Source organism: Catharus ustulatus, chromosome 9 (genome assembly GCF_009819885.2).
Source record: "Catharus ustulatus isolate bCatUst1 chromosome 9, bCatUst1.pri.v2, whole genome shotgun sequence".
NCBI lineage: Eukaryota > Metazoa > Chordata > Aves > Passeriformes > Turdidae > Catharus > Catharus ustulatus.
The window spans coordinates 29,760,424-29,787,509 of record NC_046229.1 but is presented as its reverse complement, the minus strand read 5'-3'; the positions used below and the strand labels follow the sequence as shown (position 1 = coordinate 29,787,509).

Sequence of the window (27,086 nt, the reverse complement as noted above, 5' to 3'; positions counted from 1 at the left end):
ATATACACACACTGCACACTCAGGCTCTGCAGCACAGATCAGAACATGCCTATTTCTTGAGATTTGAGTACCATGTTGTGCTGCACACTTTAGTGAATCTGAAAGTGGAAGTGGTTGCATCTTGGTTGTTATTAATAGACTCCAAGTGCAGTTGTGCAGTTATTTAGTCATAATTCTGATTCAGGCAAATTATTTATGCTCACTGCTACTGCAGCATTGCCATGATACCTCCACCTTCAAAACAGTCTGCATTGAGCTATCTTTATTTAGGAGGCTCAAAGGGAATAAAACTCCATAAATAATTAATGTGGTACTTGAACTTGGATTAAAGCTTCTGTGGAAATACTGGGTTGTGGTGAAGATTTTAATTCAATAAAATACAGACCTTTTAAGTGCTCTTCAATGATATGTTACCTTCCAATTAGGGTATTGCCAAAAAAAATATTAGTTTGTGTTCCTTAATTATGCTTTGTGCTTTTATGAGGAAGTAGCTGTGAATGATAATTGTCTAACTTCTCTACCCAGAAATTCTGCATGAGTCACAGAATAGAGATTTCATTTATTTTTAATTCTGTTTTCTGGCTGAATTAATGCCTTAAGGTAGCTGCCATTGTCACTGGAGTTGCAGAATTCCTGTAGATGCTGCAGCACTTAATCCCTTGGTGGATGCAGTGCTCTGCCTTGAATAATACAGCATGGTAAAATTTCCTGAGGTTTGTTCTCATAATGTTTTCACTTCACAGTGCATAAAGTAAGCAAGTTCTAAATATGTCAACAGAATGAGTCCAGAATATTTTAAAAGTTAATTTTTTTAAGTGGCTTACTAAACTTTTCTCAGAAACAATGGGATTTTTGCTTTTGTGGGATTATTTGTTGTGGTCTCACTTGCAGATTAATCCAGTCCTTCAGTGATAGTGTCTGCAAAGTGGTTTAAAAAATAATTGTAAATTAATTTAAATTAAATAAATACCAGTGTATAGTTAAGGTTGCACTAGAAATCCACAGCTGTCTGAAGCTCCCAAGTCTGTCATCAGCTGTTCTATTTCTTGCAGTTGTGCTTCCACAAATTGAATTATTTTCTAGTGAGTTGAAGCAGCAGCAGTACATACAGAGTGCATGCTACATGGGTTTGTTTTTCCTTTTGAGTCACTTTCTGTAGTCTGTTCTTTAAGGGGAAAAATACACTTAGTACATTTAACACACTTCAATATTCTATCTGCAGTCATGCTGCCCTGAAAAATTGAATAACTTCAGTTGCTTAATACAACACTTGTTGCATGTTACCTTCAGTCTGCGAGGTACAAGGGCTAAGTGGAATCTTGCTACCCGAGGCAGATGAAGTTGTTACAAATTAATCCTCCCCAGCTTGTCATCTTAGGCATTGATAGTAATGAATGAAACCCAGCAGGACTCTGTAGTTGCCTGTGGCATGTGTTCAGCCTTTGTACTGACATCTACTTTTTTTTTTTTTTGTTTGTTTGTTGTTTTTTTTTTTCTCCTTTCCTCTCTCTCGCTTCAGATGTTCATCAAGTACATAAAGGTTAGCAACCTCTTCTTGTGGAGTGATGGATGCATGGGGCTGGGGGTGTTCTCTGCTCGACTCAGCTCTTTAATGCATGGCAAGAATAAATCTGTGGGCTTTTCTGCTGTGGGCAAGCTGCAACTCCCTGGAGTGAACAAAACTTGCAATTTCAAGATTGAATGTTTATGTCAAGTGAACTGTTGGCTCTCTGGGTTTTTGGAGTTTTATTTGAAGTACCTTTTATTCTTTAGGTGGAGTTGATATCACACTTTGGATCAGAACATTTTTGTCCTTTAAGTCTTATAAGGTAATACTTTGTGTTTTGCTTGGTCTTTCTACCTCCTTGCAGTGAAGATTAGTCTGTTTTTAGAATAGTTGGGCAACAATTCCAATTTTCAATTGCAGTTACTTGTAAGTATTGTGGATTGAAGTAGTTGCCTGACCTGCCTGCTGTGTAGTGTCCTTCCTTCATGGCTGTTTAAAGAAGCTTTGAATCTTTTTATTTGCTTCTCCAGTATGTGAGGAACAGTTTATATTTGCAGGGAGGAAGGAGGAAACAGGAACCTTGAGCAGCTGTAGAGCAGGACATGAGCATTTCAAGGCTGGCAAAGCAGCACAGGGAAGAAGTGGTGAACTAAAAAGAGCTGTTTGGAAGCTGCTGTGTTGTTTGGCACCACAGGTGCATGCAGTCAGTAATGCTTGCAATAGCTGAGTAGAAACACCTGTGAATGTGTAATTCAGAGTACCATCAGCCTCTGTACTGCTCCTAAAAACCAGGTTTTGAACCTGGGACGTCTCTGGTGTTAGAAGTCAAACCATATTTTTAGTTCACAAGACTGCTTTAAATTGGATTGATTTGATTTAATTTTGGCAGGAGAGAATGTGGTGTGTGAAGTGAGGTAGTTCTGAATAGATAGATATTCCTAATATTTAGATATTCCTAAAGCAGGTCAAAGGTAAAACTGCAGAAGAGGTGTAAGAGTTCATGGAAAGCCAAAGACAAAGAAGTCTAGTTTGAGTTGGAAAGGAAGAAAAGACTCATACTAAAAGAATTAGTATGAGAAACAGGATCTTTTCAGTTCTTTGTAGATACAACTTAGAGAAAATAAATAAACATCTCTGCTGCTTGATCTTAACTACAGCTACTGTATCTCATTCACTTGTTGCATGAAGGTAATACTGCTCATCAATTGTCACATCGTTCCTAATATGTGTAATTTTTATTTTAAAACTTTGGTCATAGAGTGTTTGGTACTAGCATGGTTGAAGAGTATGAAGAAATAGCTGATTCTCAGTATCAGTCTGAACGACAGGAGCTGTATGATGAAGATTATGGTAAGCAAATATTTTTGTGCATTTTTAGCCATTCAGACAGCCCTTGTGCTGGTCTTTGTGGTGGCTCATCACTTCCTGTGTGTGATGAAAGATTTGACTGTTAAATTTACTTGTTGACAGTGTTTCAGCATTTCTGGGTTTTTCCAACAATCCTTTGAAGTTTTAAATAAAGTGTTTAAATGTAGCTGTGTAGAGGGTTGCTTTCAAATAATAGCAATAAGTCTGTTTCACTTGGCAGAATAGACAATTTCTTCATGTGCTGACAGTGGGAAAGGATTACTGAAATAAAGGAGCTCACCCAGAACAGTTCCATTCTTAGTGTCCATTTTAGTTTGTAATATCTAACCTCAGGCTTTCTGTGGTTTTATTTCCACCTTGTCAAGTCGACATCATTGAGTGACATGTTAAATCTTGAGTTTTATGTTCTTTGCCAATGACAGATTAAATTTTAAAAGTCACGAGTTGTTCTTCTTCATACACAGATTATCTGTTGGATTATAACACAGGGGAAGAAAAATCTTCAAAAAATCTTCTTGGTTCTGCTACAAGTGAGTATGATTTATTAGAATCCTGTACTTGAAACAAGATTTGCTCATTGAAAATGGAATGAATTTTGTCATGTAACATCTACAGCTTTCATATTCTACTGAAGCAATTTGTGATTCTTCTTTTGTTTCATAGGAGTAATTAAAGTTTGGAGTTAGGGGATTGTTCTTTGTGTTCTAAAAATGATTTTTCAATTTGTAAGGATATCTGTTTTGTGGAAACTTGTTTTCTGTACTTAAAGATTCTGACTACTGAAGGTTGCATAGAGCTGTAAATAGCCAGTACTAAAGTGTTGTGGAACCTTAATTATTTGGAAGTTGGAAATCTGTGTTTAATTAAAATGCTTAACTTATGGGAAACAATATAAAGATTTACTTTGTACAACTTCAGGGGGAGAGAAGGATGGAGAATACTATTTCTGAGAAGGGTTCTTGTAAATACTGTGATTTATGTTCTTCATAAGGACTGTGTATTTTTTGAGAAAACTAAAGGTTCTTCTGTCTCCTCTCACTTTTCCAATTGGAAAGCCTCCATGTGTAGGGCTTGCTTGGCTGAGAATCCTTGAATATTCAGTTTTAATGGTATTCTTCACTGCTGAATTATTCAGGGTAGTATCACCTCCACACATCATTTCCTGAGGAGCTCTTGCACTGAACCACTGTTCCTTCTGTCCCAGCTAATGAAGATTTGTTATTCTAGTGTAGATTTTTGCACTCAGTTAATGCTGTGTGGAGTCAGGCTTTGCTTTCATCCTGTAGTGGATCATAGCTGCAGAAATCTTTTATACTTTTTCATAGAACATTGTTGTCTCCTGAGAATAAGGTCATGGCTAGAAATATTAATAGCTTAGAAGTTTTCAAAAGGGAAATAGATTGTGGAAAAGGCAGTTTATTTCTAAATGTGTGCCTCTCACAGATGAGATAAAGCAGTAAATTCCCCCTGACACTGTTTATCTCTTATTTGTGGCTTCTGAACTTTCTGTCTTCAAGCTGTCTTGGTGATGCATAGTCACATGATCTGTCTGCAAGGGCAGTATTACAAGTTTATATTCACTGAGAAATGCAGTGACTTTCCATTTAATTTTTTAGACTACTAAAGGTAAGATTAAAAGATTTGAAACACTTGTTGCTGATGGTGCTCAGCTGTCTCTCTAATGCACTGAAACATTGCAGTGACCAGTATTTAGTTCTGGCTGGTGGGTTTTGTTACTGAGGCCTTTTCTCCCTGTCAGGGTGGTCAGTGCTCCTCTTTTGCGAGGAGTAGAGTTTGTGGGTGTTGTTTTTAGTGGATTTTTTTAATATGTATGTAGACAAATGTGACAGGTTTCCATTTTGAATCTTAAAATTAGAGTGAGGAAGAGGGAGGAGATGGAGGGTTCTCAGACATTTAATCTCATAAGAAGCATTGTGCAGTCTTCCCAGAGTTGGGACCTTTGAGGCTTGCTGTTCTTTCTCCTGCCATTTTCCCACATTGTGAAGTTTCTATACCAACTCTGTATTCTCCTGCATTTTCTCATTTTTCCTAAGAAACCATCCATAGCTCAAGTTTAGCATCTTTTGACTCATGACTTTTTTTCATTACACAAACCCAGATAAACTAATATAAATCAGGAATGCAGGTTCTGACATGTTCTGGAGGAAAGGCAGAACCAAAGTTTGGAGCAAGACTTCCTGGAGCCCAAGGAATTGGTCATTGCTACTAAAATGCCTCTCTAACATGATGACCTTGGCCCTGTGACACTGCCATATGTTGGTGGCTGAGGGAGAAGTGGGCAAAATGAAGCCAGCTTCTGTGTGTTTACATTATCTAGTGCTCTTTACCTGTTCCTCAGCTTCTAAATGAGCCTGGCAGTTACGTTTGTTATCATTTGTGTTTCATACCTGTGCTGATACAGAGTTAAACCCTCTTGGAATTCACTTCTGTGAATGCAGAGGGGAGAGGAACTGTTCTACTTAACAGGTCGTTAAAATAAATACATGTGTAAGCCAGATCTGTGGGTGTTATGGTACAGGTTTTCAAATGCAGGTTTCTGGCTTATGCACTTAGCTTTAAAAGCAACAGCAGCCTCCTGTGTAATAGAACAACCAAATATTATGTCCTTACACTTCATTTCAAGCAAGTATTGCAAAATAGCAAATTTCTCAGTGCTGCTGATCTCTGGGCCCTCTGAGAGTGCCCTTGCTGAGTAGTTGTTGTCTCTTGTAGATGCTATCCTGAGCATGGTGAACATTGCTGCCAATATGCTTGGAGCCAAAACTGAAGAGTCATCTGAAACTGAAGGTACTGTAATTTAGATGAAAAGCATTCTGGAAAGTTTGCATTTCTTTGTTAAGTTTGGAGTTTTTTTGTTTTTTGTTTGTTTGGTGAGGAGTTGAATGGTTGCTGATGGTTTAAGTTACTTTTTCACCTTTTGTGGCACACCTGATTAGTGTCAGAACCTAGTGACTGTGAAAAGTGGAACAAAGGTGCTGAATTTACTGAGAAGAAAGCCCATACAAAGATGACATGTTTGTTCAGCTTTATTTGGAGATCTTTGCTCTGTGTTATCCAGCTAAAGTTGTAAAGTCCAAACTTGCTGCTTTTTGAGTCTGTCCACAACATACTCGTAAACTGTCAGCAGCATTTCATTCAGATAACTTTGGATAACTTGCAATTAATTTGGTAGCACAGCTAATCATAAAAAACCTCACCAGTAATAAACCCAGACCTCAGAATTTGTTGAAAACAAAGATGGTTCTTGAATTTCCACGTTCACATTTTCCTCCTTCCTGCAGCTGGGAACAAAAGTGTGTCTGAAAATGTCACTGCCACCCCTGCAACTTCAACAGCTGCACCAAGATTGCCTGAACCAACACCTGTTCCCTCACCAGAGTAAGTGATTGCTCTTGGGCTTTTTGTAATGTACTCCAGGCAGAGACAAATGTGCCAGTCTGCAGTCCTTGGCAGTAGAGTGCTCAGGTATGGCATGCAGGCTTAAACAAGGGAAAAAGCAGATATTTGGTAAAATCTGTAGTGTGTGGTAATGGCACTAACCAGAGAAATTTAGTGTTAGTTTCTGTCTGTTGTAGCTCTTAACATTGGACTGTGTTTTGTTTTGACACAGAAACTGGCTTAGTATTGGTCTAGGTTTTGTGGTCTCCTGCAAGGGAGACTAATTAGGAATGTAAATTGTATTGCTGAAACTTCATTTAAATTACATTGACAAAATTCTGGTTTAGCAGCTTATGCTTTGGTAGACTTCCCTTAATGTAAGCACGTTTGCAAATGTACAGAGTGAGCTTGAGAAGTTCTATATAGGAGTCTGTTTTTCAATTGATTACAATTGCTGGTAATTAGGCTGCTTAAGGCCAAGACTCAACCTCTTAAATATTAAGACATGACTTGTGCTGTATTTAGTGGCTTTGTGGTTTTCTGTGCTGAGGAAAGTCAGTGGGAATGTTGTGATTCTTGCATTTGAGGGTTGCACCAGCAGAGTGAGATACTTGCTGTGTAAAAATGGGGATTTGAACTGGGGACTGTTTTCAGGGCTGAGGGAAGGGGCAATATCTAATTGAGAACTTGCTGTTTAAGAGGCAGGGATTTAAATAATTTCTTTGCTTATTGGAACTGAAAATCATCAGAGAAAATGATATCTTGCAGAATTTGTCTTAAAACTGGCCTTTGGTCACTGCACTAAGCTTTGCTAGTTTTCTGAAAGACTTTTCACAGTCTTCTAGAGCAGGGATGTAAAACTGTTGAATTAATGCCTTGTCTTTAACTGTGTTGTAGACTTGTTACTACAGATATTCCACAGATAGAGAAAGAGCAGTTAATGGTGGATTTGACTAAAGAAAGCCCAATTGTTCAGCTAATGCAAGAGTATGAAGAGGATACAAGCCAGTCCACAGTAACTTTGCTGTCCAGTGATGAGCAGGAAGAGGAAGCAGCAGCTTGGTTTGAAGGGGAGACAGAGGAGTACTGCTGTGACATGGCAGCAGTGTGCTGCATTTCCACCTTCTCTGAATACCTGTTCAAGTGGTGCTCGGTGGCAGCGGCCATACATCGACAGCACAGTAAAACTGGAGCTGAGGAGAGGCCACCTTACCCTGTGGATGTGCAGCAGCCACAGCCAGCTTTGCCAGAATCTGCCCAGACAGCAGCAGAGGAGCCTCTGCCTGAGCAATTGGACAGCAAAGCTGAGAAAACCCCTGGCGCTGTTGTTGCAGTTGACTTCAGTGCAGCCCATGAGGAGATCAGTAATGAGACCACAGAGTCCATTGAGCTGGAGCCAAGCCATCCTCAGACTGTCTCTCAGTCCCTCCTCCTAGAAGTCACTTCTGAAGTGAAGCCATCCCCCACAACAGACATGGTGTTGGAGCCTCCAAAGGAAGACTCAGGCCAGGTTGAAGCAAGGGCCACTCCCCAAATGGATGTGCCAGAGCTCAGCACTGAAATGGAAAAGGCTGAGAGCTCGGTTGTGGAAGAGAGCACCGAGACCAGTGTGGCCACTGAGGTAAAGGAGATGGGCACAAGAGAGACTGTTGCTGCTCCAGTGATTGCAAAGCCTACAGAGACTGTTGTGCAGCCTGAAAGCACAGTGGACATGGCAGCCAGCGAGGCTGTGGAAGGAAGGGAGAGCACTCTAGAAGTGCAGAAAGCTGTGGTGCCTCCTGTGGAGTCCCCTGTGTCTGCAGAGACAAAGGAGGAGGAGCAGGCAGCAGAGGAAGCTTTGTTGGCCATTCCAGTCTCAGGGGGGCCACAGAGAACAGCCACAGATTTCTATGCTGAGCTGCAGAACTCCACAGAGCTGGGCTATGCCAACGGGAACCTTGTGCATGGATCCAATCAGAAGGAATCCGTCTTCATGCGCCTCAACAACCGCATCAAGGCCCTGGAGGTGAACATGTCCCTCAGCAGCCGCTACCTGGAGGAGCTCAGCCAGAGGTGAGGCTGAGGAGGGCTACTCAGGGTCCAGCCTGGCAAGTTAGGCAGAGGGTTAATCACAGCTTAAAGCTTTAAACTGAGGAAAGAAAGGAGCTAAGCCTAGGTGGCTGTTGGAGTTACTCTGTGTGAGATGGGGCTTTTCCCTCTTTGTATTTCAGATAAAATCCTGTTTGTTTTATTGTGGGTTTTTTTAAAAGGATAAAGTGTTTTCAGGATGTAGGCACTCATCCTGTCCATAGTTCTTTCTACAAAAGGGCACATCCTTGTTACTGTTGAACTGAATGTCACACACCTACAATGCCTTTATTATTAAATTGTTTCCACTTAAAGTACCCTGTTATCTGTAGTAACTCATGTTGAATAAGTGACTGTGGAGAGGGAACCAAGAACTTCCTGTGAAGAATGTCTCTGTGTGTTAATGTTTGTGGTGTTCCTTAGCTACAGGAGAGTGGGGAAATATACCCATTTCAGAATTGGTTCCAAGGAAGGGACTCACATTTATATTTACTGTGCAGAGTGAATTCAGTAAATTAGCACTAAGCTTGAAGGTGTTGAAATAGATTTGACCCTAACCTTGGGGAAAAGAAACAAAAGGCACATCAGTTTTATTTGTGAAACTTAAAAAGCAGATACCACTTGATGTTTAAATAAAGCTCTTTGGGCAAAGAGGTGGTTTTTGTTGGCATAGTCATGTTTTCTGAAGACAAGTCTAAGCTGAGGAGTTTTGTGCACTAATATTTCAGCCTTAAACACTTTTTGTTTTAGGTACCGAAAACAAATGGAAGAAATGCAGAAGGCTTTCAATAAAACAATAATAAAACTTCAGAACACCTCAAGAATAGCAGAAGAGCAGGTATGATTTGTTTGGTGTGTGTTGAGGTGTTTTCCTAGTTAGAAAGGCTCACTTTTAATGAAGAGTTGCACAGAGGTGCAGAAATCCTCTTTCAGCTGAACTGTATATCTGTCTTCTAAAAACATCCATTCCACACTTTCCTGTTTTTCTCCCTAAGAAGAATTTTAGAAGAATTAGAAATTTAGAATTTTAGATATGTTCTCAGTTGTTTCAGAATAAAGCCATTTTCAGCTCTGGTTTCTGATTTTGTACTTGAAGAGATCAGTTGTCAGCTGATAATGGCTAAACTCCTCAGTGTCTTTGTCAATGAAAAAGTTATCCAGGTCAGTTCCAACCCTTGTTTCTTGGTTGTAACTGCACTCAAAACAATCTTTTTGAACTTGGTTCATTTTTCATATCTGATTTAAGGTATTGATAGACAGTTTCCCTGCTGTTGAAAAGACTGAGCCTGTGGGAAGGCAGAGGAGTACAGTAATGGCTTAGGCCAAATCTGCATTTAAAAATGCAGTGCATGTAACAAAAACTTGACTTCATTCTTTAAAATGTGGATTTTCCCTGCTCTGCTGTCTTGGCTTTCCTGAGCAGCTGTGAAATAGAGCAGTAACTGCTTTGCTAAGCATTCCCTAAAGCAGCTGTGGCATAGCAGACTTGATCCCAAACTGTCTGCAAGTTTCTGAAGTGCAGTCCCAGACCTGGAGTTTCTTCATTTGTGAGCAGTGAAGAAAATGTTTCGTTTGTTGCCTTTTCTGGGTTGAGTTTTGGGAGTTTTTGGAAGAGTATTGATGCTAGTCAGTCTGAGGTTAGTTTCCCTGGTGTTTTGCTCACTTCATTAAATTCTCATAAGACTGAGTCCTGTCAGGGCTCTTCCCAGGGAGCTGGGAAGGAGCTGCTTCTGGCTGGTCTGGGCTCCTGTCCTTGCTGTGCACCAGCCTTAGGCTTGAGCTGTGCCTGGGCAGCTGTGTGTGTGTTCTGTGGCCTCCTGACAGTGACTGTGTGGAGCTACCTGCTCACTCTGCCCGTGGTGAGGACAGCAGAAGTCTCTCTAGTGAAATGCACTTGGCATCATGTTAGGAAATGTTAGCTGACAAATAAAAATGTTACGTGAACACTGTGTTGAAAACAATGCTGGACAGGTTGTGTGGCTGCTGAGTGCCTTGCTGTGTCAGACAGAACACAAATTCTGTAGCCATGATTGCATGTGACAATGGGAACCTGGCCAGTGACAGCATGCCCATGACTCTGTTCACCACAGGATCAGCGTCAGACAGAGGCAATCCAGCTGCTACAAGCACAGCTCACCAACATGACCCAGCTGGCTTCCAATCTGTCAGCGACTGTGGCCGAACTGAAACGTGAGGTAATCACAGGAAATAGATGTGTAGACACATCTGTCTGAAGAGACCAGAGTCTTCAAATGAAGTTTTAAATTGTCTGTAGTGTTGCTTTCAGCCTAGTTTATCCTAAACTCCTAGCTGCAGATTTGAGTAACAGAATAATTTGAGTAACAGTAATTTTGCTGTCTTGTGCACAGCCAAATTGGTCATGGTTACTGCAGCCCCACTAGCCCCCATGATTGCAGTCTGAGCCAAGGCACCCTTCTCCTTCTCCAACTGGCTATTGTCATCTTTAGACATTAGGGAAATCTTGGCAGCAATATTTAGGAATGTTTTCTTTCAAATGTTTATGTTCTGCCTGGCTAGCTTTTCAAGCAGTACCATAAACATGCTCTTTTATATTTTGTGCATGTTGCCAAAGGCCTCCCCTGAGCTAACACTTGGTGAGACTCCTCTTTTAATGCCTGGCTGGCTAAGCTTCTGTTTGAGTGCAGTGGTCAGTGAAACCACAGTGATTATAATGATATTTGGTGAAGTACTGCAGTGTCAGCTGATAAAAAACACAGTGCAGATTTGCCATATTGCAAATACTTTGCTGTATTGCATCCATGTCAGCTGTGAACCAGAGAAGTTCCTTTCTGAGCATGTTTTTTTGTGGGAAGTGTATTGTTGTTTTCAGGGAGGTTTGGGTGCTCCTTGCAGGGGGTGGCAGCTCCTGTAGTTATGCTAATACTGGAACTGTTAGGGGAATCCTGTCCTGTTAGCAATTGGTGGGATTCAGCCTTCACTCCTCAAATGCTGCACAGCCAATAGACTGCGTCAAACCTCTGAAAAATTACTCAAATATGCTCAGGTGTTTAGTGAAATTAAAGAAAAGTGAGTTGAGAGCACAGCATTTGTCTTTTAGAGCTTAAAACACAAGAATGGCAGTGTCATGGAATGGTTCTGTCTTTAACAGCTGTCTCAATTCCCTGCAGGTTTCTGACCGCCAGGCTTACCTGGTGATCTCTCTGGTTCTCTGCCTCATTCTGGGCTTGGTGCTTTTTGTGCAGCGGTGCAGGAGCCCTTCTCAGTTCTGTGAAGATTACCTCTCAAAAATTCCCAAAAGCAATCACTACCCTAGCCCCAAAAGGTAATGTATTTGTTTGAAACTTAATTGTACTTACAGGTTTTATTAATATTTCTTAAGTCTGCTGGCACTGGCCTATCTGCTTTAATTCTGAGTTTTCTTTCTGCACACTCAGAATGGATAGCAAAGGACTCTCCATTCTAACACTCTCCTAGGAGCATTTTGGGGCTACTGCACTTGAAACACGTGCCTTGATGATAACTTGTAGCAAACACAGTACCCTGTCTGTTAGCCAGTCTTTCCTGGCTACCTCAACAGTTCTGTCTTTCTTCCAAGAATGGTTTTTAATGAGAAATGCACATGACAAAGTCCTGAGAAAAATGTGTTAAAAAAAGCTTTCTGGAATTTCCTAGGTGTTTCTCTTCCTATGATGATATGAATTTGAAAAGAAGAACTTCCCTTCCACTGGTCAGATCCCAATCTTTTCAGCTAGCTGGTAAAGAAGGTATTATTCATATCATACATCTGGTTGGTGGTGCTGCTCTTACTGCTGCACAATGTGTGTGTGGTTCATGTATGTGTTCTGTAAGATAAGGTGGTTTGTGAACCAGTTACCAGATACTAACATCACTGTGCTGAATTATGCTAAAACCTTAAATGCAGCTTTTGGTGCAGATACTCTGCTCTGCAGATGGCTTTTTGGGGTTAGGAGCAATCAGTGCAGGCACTCAGGTCTGCAAAGCAGTGAAGCTTGCAGAAAGTACCTTTTTTCCTTTTCTCTTGGAAATGCCAGACATGGGAAGTCTGAGTGCCCTACTTTTCTGAAGTCCTGATAGCCCGTGTTTGAAACTTGGCAGGTATTTAGGATTCAAATTTAGCAACTTCAGTAAGAAAACTTAGACCATTTATCTTGGCTTGGGTACGAGAAGTGATCTGATCTTTGCAGTATTCGTGGTTGATTAGGGACAACTGAATTTTGATTCCTAGGCCATGAGTGTCATGCAAAAGCAAGTGTTGCAGGTCATAGTAACTACCAAGTGTGCTGCTGACACAGCTCTTCTGGGTGCAGCACACTTGCTTCACAGGTTTTTGTTCTGTGAATAAAACTCCTTTAAATCTCTTGAGCTGGCATGAGCACTAGCTAAGGCCCAGACTGGTTTTTTTTAGAGGGAAACTTTTCCCAAATTTTCCCTGCTGATCTCAGGTCATTGTGAATATCTGCCTCATTGGTGGGTGCACATCTGTGCTGTTAGGGGCAGGCTGCACATGGAATTCTTGTTCTTTGCACTTCTCCCATGGCCATAACTGTGAGAAAGCAATGGGTTTTCAAGTTTGTGTCACTGACAGCTGCCATGACACACATGGGAATTTCTCTGTGTGCTGATTCTACTTCTGGTGTTTGTGTTGTGTCCCCCTTAACTTACAGAGGGAGAGGGAAAAATGTGCCTGCTCAGTGGAATATTTTGTCATGCTGCTGTTTAGTTGGGACTGTGTTGCTCTATAGCTGGCAGTGTCAGCACTGTTGAGTGTCTGTTCTGTCTCTTACAGTGGATTCAGAGGATCTGTACATTGTGGAGCCCCTGAAGTTTTCCCCAGAGAAGAAGGTACCATCTCACCCTATGGGGAGGGAGCTGTGGGGCTGAGGTGTTGGTGCTGGCAGGTGGGGCACAGAATTCACACAATGTCTAGGTTGGAAGAGACTTTCAAGAGCATAGAGTCCAGCCTGTGCCCTCAACTAAACCATGGCACTGTCACATCCAGGGATGGTGACTCCACCACTTCCCCATGCAGACGATTGCAGTACTTGATCACTCTCTCTGTAAAAAAACTTTTTTTCCTATTATCCATCCAACCTAATTTTCCATTGACAAAGCTTGAGACTATGTCCTCTGTTTTGTTAGTGCTGCCTGGAGAAAGAGCCCAGCCCCAGCTGAGCACAGCCACCTTTCAGGGAGCTGTAGAGAGTGACAAGGTCACCCCTGAGTCTCCTTTTCTCCAGGCTGAACAAGCCCAGCTCCCTCAGTTGTTCCAAACCCCTCACCAACCTTGTTACCTGCTCTGGATGTGCTCGAGCACATCCTTGTTCAAGCTGCTCTCCCTGCTGGTTCTTAGGCTTGTCTTGGATGCTCTGCTTGCCTTCCAGAACCTCACCATTTCTTTCTTTTTCCACTTACGGTTTCAGAAAAAGCGTTGCAAGTACAAAAGTGAAAAACCAGAGACTATTAAGCCGACAACAGAGCCCCTGCACCCGATAGCCAACGGGGAGATCAAAGGAAGGAAGCCCTTCACGAACCAGAGGGACTTCTCTAACATTGGGGAGGTTTATCACTCTTCCTACAAGGGCCCTCCCTCGGAAGGGAGCTCCGAGACGTCGTCGCAGTCGGACGAGTCCTATTTCTGTGGCATCTCGGCGTGCACCAGCCTGTGCAACGGGCAGACCCAAAAGACAAAAACTGAGAAGAGGGCTCTCAAACGGAGACGGTCGAAAGTTTCAGACCAAGGGAAGCTCATAAAAACTCTGATACAGACTAAGTCGGGGTCCATGCCAAGCCTGCATGACATAATCAAAGGAAACAAAGATATAACAGTGGGAACACTCGGTGTCACGACAGTCTCTGGACACATCTAAAGCTAGCTGAGCTTCTCGAACAGGAGAGTGTTTGTTCGTTTGAGAACAGTCTGTGGTATTCTGGGGGAGGATAGTGGGAGACGAAGAGCTCGACTCATTGGAAAGTATTCAGAAATTTGGTTTCTGCCTTTTTAAATAGATGGGATTGTGTCAATCTTGGCTATAAGCTGCAGCTTTACAAGGCTGATAATTTCCTATGAGAACAGCTTGGGGAGGGAGGGCAGGGTTCATTTTATAAAGGTTTTTTTTCACAGTTCCTGGGGCAGAGATTTTTTGAAACCCAGTTTGTTGGGTGGAATAGGGATAAAAGCCTAATCCTCTTCCTTTAGCTTTGTTCCTATTTCTTGCACCTTCCCATATTTATGTGCCTTTTGTCTATTTATAATGCCACTGGAAGAGGGGAGATTCAATTGTTTGTCATTTGATTTATTTTGTAATTTCTCTAGCTTTTTTTGAAGATGCAACACTACAGTGCTGTAAAGGGACATGTGTTGGCCTTCAGCTGGACTCAGTAATGTGGACTGGATACTGTAAAAATACCAAGAGATGGACTTGCCTGACTAGATTCTTGTTTTGCAAACTCTGTTGAGGAAAATCTCTCACCAGGGATGGCAGTTGTTTACTTGCACCTTCAGTCACAATCGGAGCTTACTCTGATGTGCAAAATCAGTGATGGTGGCTCTTCAGGATTTCCTGTGATGGAATCTGAGGCTGAGGAATGCATTTGTCACCTGAATGGCCTGCTGCAGCTCTCTGGAGGAAGTGCATGAGGATTGCTCCCTGCTGTTGTGCTGAAGAATGTGAGGCTGCATTCTTGGAGTTTGCCAAGCCTGGGAGTCTGAGCCTTGGGGCTGGCTCACAGCAGGTGTTTCCATAACGTTTGCTTTTGTATTGGCTAACAAATGTGCAGTGTTGGTATGGCTGGTATTTCATACTCAAGTGTTTTTTATTTTGACTGTGACTGTGTATTTGGATACTATAGGATGTGTGGTTGCTGAGCTGTTGAGTGTGGTTCTGAGTGAGTGGCACAAAAGGTTATTCCTTTTGGCAGGTGTTACAGGTTCACGTTGTACAAACTAAGTTAACTTATTGAGCACTTTTAGTGGTACCCTTTTTAACAGATCTAATGCCTTTCCTGGGTATTGTATGTAATGTGACTTATTTAAAGCCTTTGTTTTTTGCTGCTTTCTTGTTAGTTTATGAGTACTTTAAAGTGATGTACTTTCAGAGTTGATCTGCACAATTAGCCAGTCAGAGCACATGAACCGGACGTGTTGAACATGAATTCAGAAGGATGTCAAACCTTGATGAAGAAAATTCATAACACCAGAGTGCAGCATCCAATGTTGTGGAGCAAGAGTATGTAACTACAGAGCTGTAGTGCCATTAGAAACTGTGAATTTCCAAATAAATCTGAACACTTTGTCTTTCATTTACTGGCATTTTTTCCTTTGAAAACAAAACTTGTGGCTTACATTCTTTGTGAAGGGCTGATCTTAAAATTTCAGTCCAGGACTAGAACTTGGGATCCTTTGGGCTGTAGGAAGGAGTTCATAGACTTGTCAGCCTAGATGTGTTTTTCTATTTAAATAAAGAAAAGTGTGGGGGAGTGGATTCTGAGGGCTGAGTGGTGCTTTGTCCTAAAGGTCAGGAATTGTGGCCCTGTGAAGCTGCTGGAGAGGTTTCCAGCAGGGCAGGTTACAGTTGCCCTGAGGGCTCCCTGCATGTGGTGGCTTTCTGTGAGAAGAACTGCATGACATGACCTCTTGATACTGTGAAGGATACAAGAGGTCCTGAAAGGAAACTTGAGAGAGTCATTATCTCAAACCAGAGTTTTCAGCTTGAAGTTTGCCCCTTACTGATTGTTCCCCTCTGACTCATTTCTGTCGAGCCCAGCAGGACTGTGTACAGTCAAATGCCAAGTTCACAGGCTGGCCAGCGTCTGCTTGGCAGAGGAGACCTCCCCAGCACTGAGTTTTCACTTGAGTGTCTCAGGCCTCTGCTTCATCATGGCACTGTGATGTTAAAAAAAAACCTGAATGTGGGGTTTGCTGAGGGAGGGGAGTGTTAGGTGTTTTGGAGGGGGGAAAGAATGGGTTTCTTTTATTTACTCTTTTCTCTTGATACATCACTTGTTAGAAGCACGTGTACCTTCATTGCCCAGGCCACCACTGGGCTTTTCAGTAAGAATCACCTGAAGCTTGATGTGGCTGACTTCTTAAAACAGCCCCTCTTGACACTCAGGCTATGAACTAAAGGCTCCCAGCTCTGTACTGTGCTGATAAATGAGGCTGTGTCAAAATCCCAAGCACAAGTTCGGGTTTCCAAGTTAACAGTTGCAGATGTGGAACCCAAATGCATTCTAAACCAGTCCCTTAATACCCTGCTCCCTCTATACATGTTAAAAACTGGGCCTGACTCAGGGCTGAGCGTTGATGCATTCTGTGGAAAAATACCAGTGATAAAGCTGGTCTTGTAATAAACATATGGGAAGTGTCCCATGGGAATGAGGCATCTGAAGGAAACTACAGGGCCAGTTATGCTTTTGCAGATTTGAGAGTGTGTTCTGGTAAGAGATTAGGGATTGAACCACAGCTTCCACCTGCTGCAGCCTCCCTGCTTTTAGTGATCTGTAACTGCTTTTTTTTTAATTACAATCAGATTGTTATTGCCTAATGTTTTCCTTTCATGTGGGCTCTTGAGTCATTTTTTACTTTCAATTTTATTGATGTCACGCAGTCTAGCTTTCAAAATTTGCTTCTTTGGAATCGAGTGTCTCTTAAATTGGTTATAGACTTTATGTAGGGATAACAGTTTCTAATGAAGGCAGTTTATATATCTCACATTTCTGTGTGACAGGGTTATGCTATTGTAAGCAAAGGTTGGACAGCTGTTGGTGTAAAACACCCAGAAGCCAATGTGTGTGCTGGAGTGAGGATGGTGTCCTTGGACAGGTCCTGAGCCCAAGGTCAAAAAAATCCGTAATGCAAAGGTTTCTGTGTGAGGGTGGGTGGGTGCAAACACCCCTTGTGCAAGTGAATTGCTGTGTTTGTTTAGGTTATATGCATTAAATATCAGTGGAAATCCAGGCTTTTTTAAAGATGCAGACTCTACCAGCTGTGTGGTGATGTAAGGAGAAACCCCAGATCTAAGGTGGTGTGTGGCTTGTGCTTTTGCCAAGTTACAGCACGAGGTGGAACAGCTTAGCAGGTTTTCTTAATGAGGTACAAACATGTTCCACTTCATTTGGAACAGAGAGGTGGAGAGCCCTGCCCACAGAGTGCTGTCTCATCTCCTGGAAACCCTGAGTGTCCAACAGCAGCAGCTGCTGCAGGTGCTGCTGAGCTTTGTGACAGCTCAACGAGAGCCTCACCTCAGAGCTCCTCCAGATAAAAGCTTGATGCCTTGAGTTTTAGCTTTTATGTTTTTCAGAATCTCTGCTGCTTAGTGTGCAACTCTGAAACTTCATATTAGCTGTTAGTGAGTTCTCTTCATAGGGGAGTTGGACAAAACAATTCCTTTCTAGCTGGAGAATCAAGGACAACTGGTACCCAAAAAGCAGAAACAATGGTGAGGGAAAGGGGGCAAGGCAGGGGCTGAGACTTCATAGCCTGGGGCTGTGCTTGGATAATTGACCCCAATGTGTAAATGAACCAAAACTTATAAAAGTGTAAAACTCATGACCAGGATCTATCTTGGATTTGATTTGGGTGCAGCCCTGGCTGGGCTCTAGCACTGCCCAAGGTGGATCCTTTCAATTTTATTCCTTTTGCTCTGTCTGGTCTCTGTTCCAGGTCAGCCTTTCCAGGCAACAGGCTCAGGTTGGGAAGGAGTGCTGACACTCATCTTTCTCACTCAGCCCTTCTCTAATTGAACCAGAATAGATTTCAAAGAAGTTTCCAAGGAGGCTTCTGCTGCCCTCCTGCAGTCTGGTATTGAACAGGGGCTGGGAGCTGCAGCTGGCTCTGATTCTGCTGCTTTCCATTCCAGTCACCAGGACCTCCCATAGCAGCAGGATTGCTTTTGGGAGGCAATGGAGAGGAACTGAACTCTGCCCCTTGTGGAGCTAGAGATGGAAAAGAAACATTTGCCACCTTGGGGCTTGTTTTTCTCCCTTGTTAGATGTGGTTGGAGGCTCTGTCCAGCTGCAGGGCCCTCTGTGAACTCACAGCCTACAACACTCCCTGTCTGCTATTTCTCTTTTCCCAAAAAAATAACTGGAAGCAGCTACTGAAGCTTCTAGGAGTTGTAATGATACAGTTACAGTTTGTCTTGAGTGAGCTGAGACTGGCTGCTCCCAAGAAGTAGAACTCAAGTGCAGACCCGGCTCCCCTGGCCAATAACCACTGTACCTCATTTCCCTGTACTTACCACAGGCACAAAAGAAATGAAAGCAGCACAGTAACATTTTAATTATTCTTTTTCTCATCTGCTTTGGCTCGTTGGATTCTCTCTCACCTCAGGACAGAGCCCTCTTTTGCTGAATTCAGGGCTGCTTGTTGCAATCATGGGGGAAGGAGAGGACAGAGCACCTTGCTCGCTAGAAGAGGGGTGTGTTAAGCACTGTAATGCCAGGCTGAGCTGTCAACAGTGGACTTTAAAACCTGTTCTTGAGTGTGAATATCTGAATGTCCTTGCCAGGGCTTTACAAATGCTCCTTGTAAGGAGGGTGGCTGTTGAGGAAATGAAAAGCATCACCCTTATTTGAGAAACCAAACTGTTAATAAGCACGTAATAAAGGAAACAACACGAAGGTGTCAGTGCTAACTGCAAAGACTGGGTGAGTTCTGGTGCCTTCCACACCCCTCTGAGGCTTCAGCAGGTGGAGGTCCTCTCACAAGCATCCACACCAGTGTTCTGTCAAAAATCCATCTTTTTGTTCACATTCCTTCAGATTTGGCTCACAATTAGTGGCTCCATGGGAGGCTTTTTATTGTGAGATGTAAGAGCTCCCTGCTGTTGGAAATCATCCCTCTCTTTACAGGTTTTCCACACACTGTCCATCCCTCCCTGCCAATCTGCTCTTGAACAGACAGATTTGAACCTCCTTTCTGTCCAACAGTTCCTGCAACTTCTTCCAGAGCCTCTCTGGAGTTGGGAAAGGACTTGTAATGTAAGTTCCAGGAGTGTCTGTAGCTGTCCAGAGCTGTGTGAGCTCTCAAGGGAGCCCTTGGACTTTCCCTGCTGGAAGCTCATGTCCAGCTGAGGAGCCTCTCAGTCTCAAACTTGTTTTCTTTCTAGCACAGTGTTTTCTACCCAAACAGCCTGATCTGCAGTCTTTGTTTCATGCACTGTTTCCTTCTGGTTCAATTCTCCATCCTCATGATGTTGAATCCTGTGTTTTTAAATGTCAATGATTCTCAACTTTCTCTGTTTCTCTTGGGTGTGATTCCTGCAGCCCTGTTGGCTTTCAAGAGTTGCTCTTTAACATTTCCACTAGTCATTAGTGTGATAGGAAACATTTGTTAATTGCTTCCAGAGAGACTGTGTTCAAAACATGGTGAGAGCCTCTCCTACACAGAGCTTTGTTTTGAGTTTCGGGGTTTATTTTCTGTCAACTATTAGATCTGGATCATTGTCCAAGTCCTGCTTCCTTTGGGCTGTTTCAGGCAGGTCATCCTTCTGTCGCTAAATCCTGCTCCTGACTGATTCTCTGCCACCAACTTCAGCATAATTTTGTGTCTTGTTAATAAGAGCTCCCACCTCTCCCCTGCGGCTGAACTGGGGATATACAGTGTTCTGAGCAAATCCTCTTTTGCAGTCTGTGTAATGTTTTTTGTTGGTTTGGCAAAGGGGAACAATTCTCTGATGACGGCTATGGAAGGTGTTTCCGTTGGAAAATATTTCTTCCTGTTCAAATGACATAATAGGGCTGTGGAAACAGAGTGTACAGATTGGTTCAAGAGGGGTTAAGGTCGTGGAGGCAAATCTGACCCCCTTTTGCCCTTCTTATGCCCTGTTTTCTGTCCTTCCTCATGTTAGGAGGGCTCAACCTTGTCTAAATTCTGGCTCTAGGCCTTCTAGCAAAATTGATGTGACTGAAGTGCCTGCCTCCAGCAAATTGTCCTGCCATAATTTCAGTAGCCCTGTTATATCCTGTGTCATCTGAGCAGCAGAAGCCAGCAGAACATAAAGCCTGCAGGCTCCAGAACCTTTTTTATGGACTAGAGAACCTGTTTTTTTATGGACTGTGATCCTGATGGGCTGTGCAGACACAGCCCTGCCTGGCACCATCTTCCAGTCAGTGTCTGTCCTTGGTGGTGTCTGAAGGGGGTGACAGGAAAATGGAGAGTGGCAGCAGGAGCAGCACAGCAGAGGGGGAGCATGTTGTGCACTAAACATCTTTTGAAGGTAAAATAGCCCCAATCTTTGGTTTGCCACCACATGAGCAGGCTCTTGATCTGGGCATCCAAAAAAGAAGGTGCAGCTGAAATGGTTTCAGCTTGAAATGGTTTCCTTGTCTCTCCCTCTCACCCACCCTTCAAAACATCTCTGTGAAAGTGGGAAGCAGTGGGTGTGGAGTAAGAACACTTGTGACATTAAGGGAAACTGCTACTCTCTCCTCAATCCCACCTCAATACGCTCTTGGCATTAACACAGTGTCAGAAAAATGTGGAAGTGGATCTTCTCCACTTGTGTGAGCCTCTCTTGTAATGGCTGTGGGAGGGGATGGGGACCTGTCCTTGAGTGGCTGCTCTGGGATAGAGACAGGAGGACTGAGCCAGGGTAGGCGTGACCAAGCTTGAACATGTTAGAGTTGGATTTTTGTTGCTTTTGTGTCTTTTAAGCCCAGAAGTGTGAGGAAGAGCCAGATGGGTTTGTTGAATCCTGTGCTGTGGCTTGCTGCTGGAACAAAGGGCTGGTGAATATCTTCAAAAAAAAGTAGTGGGGTGTCTGATGGTGCAAAAAAGATGTTCAGTTTTGTGGTGCAGTTTTGATGTTCAAGATCAAAGCCTGTGTATTGTGATTGCTTCCTTTAGCCACAGGAGACAGATCTCCCGTTTGCTCTCGTGTTAAGCATTTCCTTTTTTTAACACTACCCCATACAAATACACACTGCAACATGGGGCTGTAAAATGTAGGGAAAAATGTTTATAATCTCTGGAAATCTGTGTGAAAATCTCACTGTCCCCCCTTAGAAATCTGCCATAAGTGAAGAATGGAAACTGAGGAATGGAAATGTCCCTGTCTCTCTTCCTCAGGATTTTGTAAGGAGCTCCTAAGAGTGCTGCATGGTCTGGATTCTGTGTTTTTCCTTGGGAGGCAGGAGGGCAGCACCTGAGCCAGGCTGTTTAGCTGGAGCAGCTCTGCTCGTGCTGCACGGCGTCTCCCTGTTCTCACCGAGGCTTTTCCAGCAGCAGGAATGAGTCTGGGCGCTGTGCCCGGGATCCTGCCCTGCGGAGCTGCCAAGGAAACGGGAGAGCCAAGGGATGCTCAGCGGGAGGGGATGCAGCGATTCCCCTGCATCCTGCTGCCGGGGAGGGCTCCTGGGCTCCATCTCCCCCTTTTGCTGCGGGATGCCGGAGAGTTTCTCATTCCTTTATTTCGGGCAGCGCGGATGGAGCAGCCCGTGCGTTTTTGGGGCGCTGCTGCGGCCGTGGCACCGCGGAGCCCTCGGAGCGGGGCTGTGGGAGGAGCGCCCTTCCCGCAGCCCAGGCGGCCCGGAAGGGGCTTTGCTGCTGATGCTCGAGGCTTTCGGAGCGGCAGCATCCCCGCCCGGTGCTCGCCGCCGCAGGGATGCAGCCGCACCAGGGCAGAGCTGCCCCCGGGGTTCGGGCTGTGCCGGGCCCGGCGGGGTTCGGGCACACCAAGGATGATCCCAGCCGGCACGTCCGGCCCCTGCCGCTGCCCCCCGTGCAGCAGAACCTGAATTATTACCCCCAAATCTTTTGGGTGGATGGCTGCGCTGATGCAGGGGCTCCCTGCCCCCCGGCTCCTCCCGTGGCTCCTTTCCCACCGCCGGTTCCCGACAGGAGGAGAAAGCCTCGGAGCCCCAGGGAAAGGAGGAGCGTGGGATCCCTCGTGATGTTCCTGCTGATCCTGGTGGCTTTCACCGGAGTGGGGCTGAGCATATTTAAGATTTTTCACCTGGAGAAGGAGGTGGAAGAACTCAGAGAGGTGAGGTCTGCCTGGCTGGGCACAGGTCCCTGGGGAAACGGGGGAAAGAAACTCTGGGAATGATGTCTGAGATGCTCCCCAGGGGGCAGGGTGGTGGCATCTCGGTGTCTGCTGCGACAGAGGAAGGGGGTGGCTGTCCCCGTGAGGGACTGATGGATCTGTTCCCTTTATGTTATTATGTTTATTTTGCTATTTATCCGTGTTCCTGAGCGCTGCCAGGGCTCTCCCTGCGCATTTCTTTGCACTTTGCAGCTCCCCATGGGCACCCAGATTTAGGCTCTGCCCAAGGCTGCTCCTGCTCTCAGCCTAAGCCAGTGTCCCTCTTGTCTCTTGACAGTCGGCCAGCGCTGAGCACACCCCTCCAGCCTCTCAGAAACTCACAGGTGAGTCTGTGCCTCAAGCAGCAACCCGGTGAAAACGAAACTTTCCACCAGAACCCGCCAATTTTTCTAGATTTCATTTAGGAGAAAAGATAAAGTGTTTCAATTTGGGTGGAACAATTTAAAAATTGTGGTTTGAACTTCCAAACGATTGCTTCTCTTTTGCATTCCATGTTAACGTTATAAGCGAGAATATTCTTTTCAAAAATGGCCAAGTCAGAAAGAAATTTTTAGGCCTCTTGACAGTTTTTCTAGATCTGAAAAGTTGTATTCCCCCCTTGAGAATTTTAGTTATTGAATCAAAAAATATTTGAAATATCAAAATTCTTGGGAAAGGGCAGTCCTGGTTCTCATCAACTCCTATACCAGTAAATTTTCCCCTTTAGGGGAAGGGGAGCTGTAATTTGAACTGGATGCTGAGAAGCTGAACAGAAATAATAACCCTGAACTTGCTGAGGGGGGCTGGATAAATAAATAGAAACAGGAGAACAGTGTAAAAGAGAAGAGGGAGCGGAGGGGAAAATTTAATTGGCTGGGGAAAAGAAAAGGGTGAAATTAGAGAACAAGAAGTGAAGGGATGGAGTGGAATGGGATCCAAACATCATGTGGCCAATGTCCTTCCTCTCCCTGTGCAGGGCAGAAGGAGGAGCCCCCGAAAAAGGAGGTGAGGAGGGCAGCACATTTAACAGGTGAGAGATGGGGATGGGATAGAGCTGTGGTGGGATCAGGGGTGGCAGGGATGGAGCTGTGGTGGGAGGAGTTGTGTGCCCACCTCACAGAGGCTTTCCTTGGGTGACACATCTGCTCTGAGTGGAAATTTGCCCTGCAGATAAAATCCTCCCCCTCATTGATGCTTCTCAGTGGCTTTGGTTTGGTTTTTGGGGTGTGCAGGGCAGGAGCTGCCACTGGGGGCTGGTGTTGGTGAGGTGTGAGGCCAGGGAGGAATTTCCAGGATTTGGAGAATATTACCTTGTGATGTGGGGTCTGACCTGAGTGAAAAACACACCAAGGAATGTACTTATGATTTACTAAAATATGGGTATTGATATAATTGATACCCAGCTGTGACAGACAAAGACTCTAACAGTTTAGAGTTAGAAAGTAAATGTTTCATTCAGCACTGGGCAGCTGCGTGGGGTCATCCCCTAAAACCCACTGCAAAATCACAGGTGACTCCAGAGTCTATTTATTTACAAAAGTTTTAAATATTTACATATTCATAACACCACACCTCCCATTCCCCTCTTCCCATGGTAATTAGCTCGAATGGCAATTAAGCATGTGTGGTTTGTTTTCTCAATTGGGTCTGTGGTCTTTTTTCTTGTGAAAAAGGAAGCAAGAGTCTTCCTCGTCCTGAACTTTCAACCCCTCCCATAGATGACAATAGAAATAATCTCTGGGAGAGCTCAAATTTATTCCCTTTGTGACTTTTGAATTGGTTTTGAAATGTAAAAGATTTAAAATTGTTTGTTTTTCTATTTATCAGTTTTTCCTTTTCTCATTGCAAACCCAGCTGAGCAAACAGAGCAATTCATCATTTAAACTCAAGATAACCATCTCAAGTCTGGCTTCCTTTAACTGACACTAACTCTTTATTATTGCCAGCAAGGCCTATCTGTCTGCTTTAATTAATTCCAGCAAACCTATCTTTTAGCTAAAATCCTACTTTTTCTAAAATTAGTGTCTCAATTACTGTGAAAAATGAGGTTCACTTTCTTGGTAGATTTAAAAAAATTTAATAAAAGGCAATAAGAGACAATAAAGCAAAAGGTTACAAGGGCTGGGTGCTCAGCATCCAGCCAAGAGCACTCCTTAACTCAGAGAACACTTCTTTAAATGCATCAACCTGCTGCATATTCATAGACCTTCATGCATAATTCAAAATCACACCCCCAACCTGTAAATTAACATTTTTTTTACTTTTTAAATTTTTTTTTTTCCTTGTGGCTCCTTCTTGATAACGGAGATCAATAAATTCCTTCCCTGGGGTTCTGGTGATCATCACCCCTGTCTTCATCCAGATAGGATAATCCAAGAATGTGAAAAGTTTTCTGGTTGTCTTTTTACCATTCTCTGAGTTAGTTACATGAACAAAAGCTTTTTACATCACCATGTTACAGTCCAAGAAAAATATATATTTATCAGACTACTATTTCTAAGTTTTGTTAACAGCAGAACTAAAAGAAAATATATTCATACAGCAAAGTTTTCCAACATTATACATACAGCATTCATTTTAATATTTGCAAAAAGCCAATAATACAATATGCAATATTATTTATATATGTAATACAATAGAATATATACTTACAACACTTACCACCCTCTTTTTTTTTTTGGGTCTTGTTCCCACTCCCAGGCAACCCAGCCCAGCAGGACCTCCCTCTGGAGTGGGAGCCCATCTCTGGCCATGCCTACACCAGTGGCATCCAGTACCAGGAGCGGGGGCTGCTGATCAGCGAGCCGGGGCTGTACTTTGTGTACTCCAAGGTGCTGTTCCGTGGCACTGCCTGTGACAGCCAGCTCCTGTCCCACGTCGTGTACAAGAGGAACCCGGCCTCTCCTGGCAGCCTGGTGCTCATGGAGGACAGAGCCACCCACTTCTGCACGGGGCAGAGGATGTGGGCCAGGAACAGCTACCTGGGGGCTCTCTTCAAGCTCAGGAAGATGGACAGCCTGCATGTCAATGTCTCCAAAATCGCCCTGGTCAGCTTTGAGGAGTCCAAGACTTTCTTTGGCTTGTTTAAGCTTTGAAATGGAGTTTAAGAGGCAGCCCCTTCACACACACACACACACACACACACAGAGGGATGTGTGAGGGCTGAGTGCTGCCTGGGCACAGCGGCACCACAAAAACCATCCAGGAGTTGTGTTTGGGCTTCAGCACGAGGGCATCCAAGCACCTTCTGCACCAGCCTGAGCAGAATTGCAGAATTGCACATATTCTCCTCACAAAATCCCCACCAAACCCAGAATGTGGCGTGCTGAAGAGCTCCCTCCTGAGAAGATACTGCTGCCCGTGATGTCACAGCCCTGCTGGGGACAGCTGGGGGGTGTGGAGAGGTGTGTGGGTCATGCCACACCACAGACAGTGCTGTGGGGATGAGCAGTGGGAGTTGCTGCTCCCCCCAAGCCATGGCTGCCCCTGCCCAGCACTGTGACTGCTGCAGCACAGGCCCTTCCCTCCAGCTGGCCTGGGATCGGTGCTGTGCTCACTTTGCGTTAAGTTATAGACCCTTCCCATCCCAGAAGATGCTCCCCAGCCACTTTATTTAACTCATCCCAAGTGCCTTGCAAGAAGCACACCAGCAGTGCCATGAGGACTGTCTGCCCCAGCTGATGCAAAACCAGCACAGTGTCCCAGAAGTGACAATTTCTGACCAGCACTGGGGTTTGAGGTGAAAGCAGCATCTCAATCCCCCTGCTGCCCTTTAAGCACACGAGGGCTCTCCATGGTCTGCCACCCCCAACAGATGCAGGTGGTGACATGCTGGCACCTGCCAATCCATGACTTCCATGCCATGAGATGTTCTGTCCTCAGGAAAACACAGATGGCAAATATATATTTTTCTAGTCAGTGGTGCTGTCCTCTCCTCATTTGGTGCTTCTGCCATGGCCAAAGCACTGCAAAGCCAGGGCTCAGCACCTCAGTCCTCCTCCAGGAGCAGAAATCTGGGAGCCTCATCCCTCTTTGCTGCTGGCTTGGCAGTGTGCAGGGCCCTTTCCATGAGGCTTTGGAGCTCCAGCAGTGAAACATTAGGATGTGGGGCCTGGGGAGGTGGGGTGTGGGCAGCACTTTGCCCATCAGGAAGGGGCTGATCTCAAAGCTCAGTTTAGAGCCAGCACAGCAGAAGTGCTGCTGTCCCCAAAGGCACCACCTGTGTGACCTCTGGCCCCAGGAGCACTTCTCACAGAGAGGTCTGAAGGACAAGGAAACAAAGTGGTGTGAAAAAAAAAACCCCAAATCCTATTTGTTCATCCTGGTGTCAGGTCTGTGGGGTTCCAACCCTGGGGCTGTCACTGCCACTGCCACCAGCCAGGACACAAAGGCTGCAGCTGTGTCCAGCATCACCTCTGCCCGTGCTCCTGCCTTCCTGCAGCTCTGCTCTGGGTCTCGGTGGATGTGGCTCTTCAGCAGCCTGCAGCATCTGTTTCTATTTTCCTGCTGCTGCTCTCAGCTTGGTGGCCTGTGGTTTGTGTTGTCTGCTTCAGAGAAGTTTATTTTGTAGAAATAGGAAGTTTATTTCTTCTCAGTGGCTACTGCTGTGCCAGTGAGAGGAGAAAACTGCACCCCTGTTCATGCAGCTATTACTGATGCTTCCACTGCATTTCTCAGGGTGGAAAACATCTCAAGAGGAGGAAGTTTAGGGATCTTCT

At 44.3% G+C, this 27,086-nt stretch overlaps 2 protein-coding genes across 3 annotated transcripts in view; both read left to right on the top strand.

The window, feature by feature from the left end:
- SUCO (SUN domain containing ossification factor) overlaps positions 1-15,643 on the top strand; it is a 38,024-nt gene extending 22,381 nt beyond the window's left edge. Inside the window, exons 12-24 of one of the 2 annotated variants that reach the window (XM_033067638.2) lie at positions 1,520-1,540; positions 1,774-1,829; positions 2,766-2,857; positions 3,340-3,405; positions 5,609-5,683; positions 6,178-6,274; positions 7,172-8,326; positions 9,092-9,179; positions 10,432-10,536; positions 11,491-11,645; positions 11,996-12,078; positions 13,131-13,186; positions 13,765-15,643. In XM_033067638.2, coding sequence (XP_032923529.1) covers positions 1,520-1,540; positions 1,774-1,829; positions 2,766-2,857; positions 3,340-3,405; positions 5,609-5,683; positions 6,178-6,274; positions 7,172-8,326; positions 9,092-9,179; positions 10,432-10,536; positions 11,491-11,645; positions 11,996-12,078; positions 13,131-13,186; positions 13,765-14,211 — 2,496 coding nt within the window. In that variant the 3' untranslated portion in view covers positions 14,212-15,643. Of the gene's footprint in view, positions 1-1,519; positions 1,541-1,773; positions 1,830-2,765; positions 2,858-3,339; positions 3,406-5,608; positions 5,684-6,177; positions 6,275-7,171; positions 8,327-9,091; positions 9,180-10,431; positions 10,537-11,490; positions 11,646-11,995; positions 12,088-13,130; positions 13,187-13,764 lie in introns of both variants that reach the window. The other variant, XM_033067637.2, reaches the window with a different exon arrangement.
- A 6,235-nt stretch (positions 15,644-21,878) lies between these two features.
- FASLG (Fas ligand) lies at positions 21,879-26,458 on the top strand. Its single transcript, XM_033067789.1, has 4 exons — positions 21,879-22,329; positions 22,667-22,712; positions 23,345-23,398; positions 25,069-26,458. Exons 1-4 carry the CDS (start codon positions 21,949-21,951, stop codon positions 25,461-25,463), a joined length of 876 nt encoding a protein of 291 aa, XP_032923680.1. The 5' UTR covers positions 21,879-21,948; the 3' UTR covers positions 25,464-26,458.
- The last annotated feature ends 628 nt before the right edge of the window (positions 26,459-27,086 follow it).

Excerpts from the sequence above, each read along its gene's own strand:
- FASLG (XM_033067789.1), top strand. The coding sequence starts at position 21,949 with ATGCAGCCGCACCAGGGCAGAGCTGCCCCCGGGGTTCGGGCTGTGCCG. Across the intron at positions 22,330-22,666 it reads AGGTGGAAGAACTCAGAGAG|TCGGCCAGCGCTGAGCACAC; the intron begins GTGAGGTCTGCC and ends GTCTCTTGACAG. Across the intron at positions 22,713-23,344 it reads AGCCTCTCAGAAACTCACAG|GGCAGAAGGAGGAGCCCCCG; the intron begins GTGAGTCTGTGC and ends CTCCCTGTGCAG.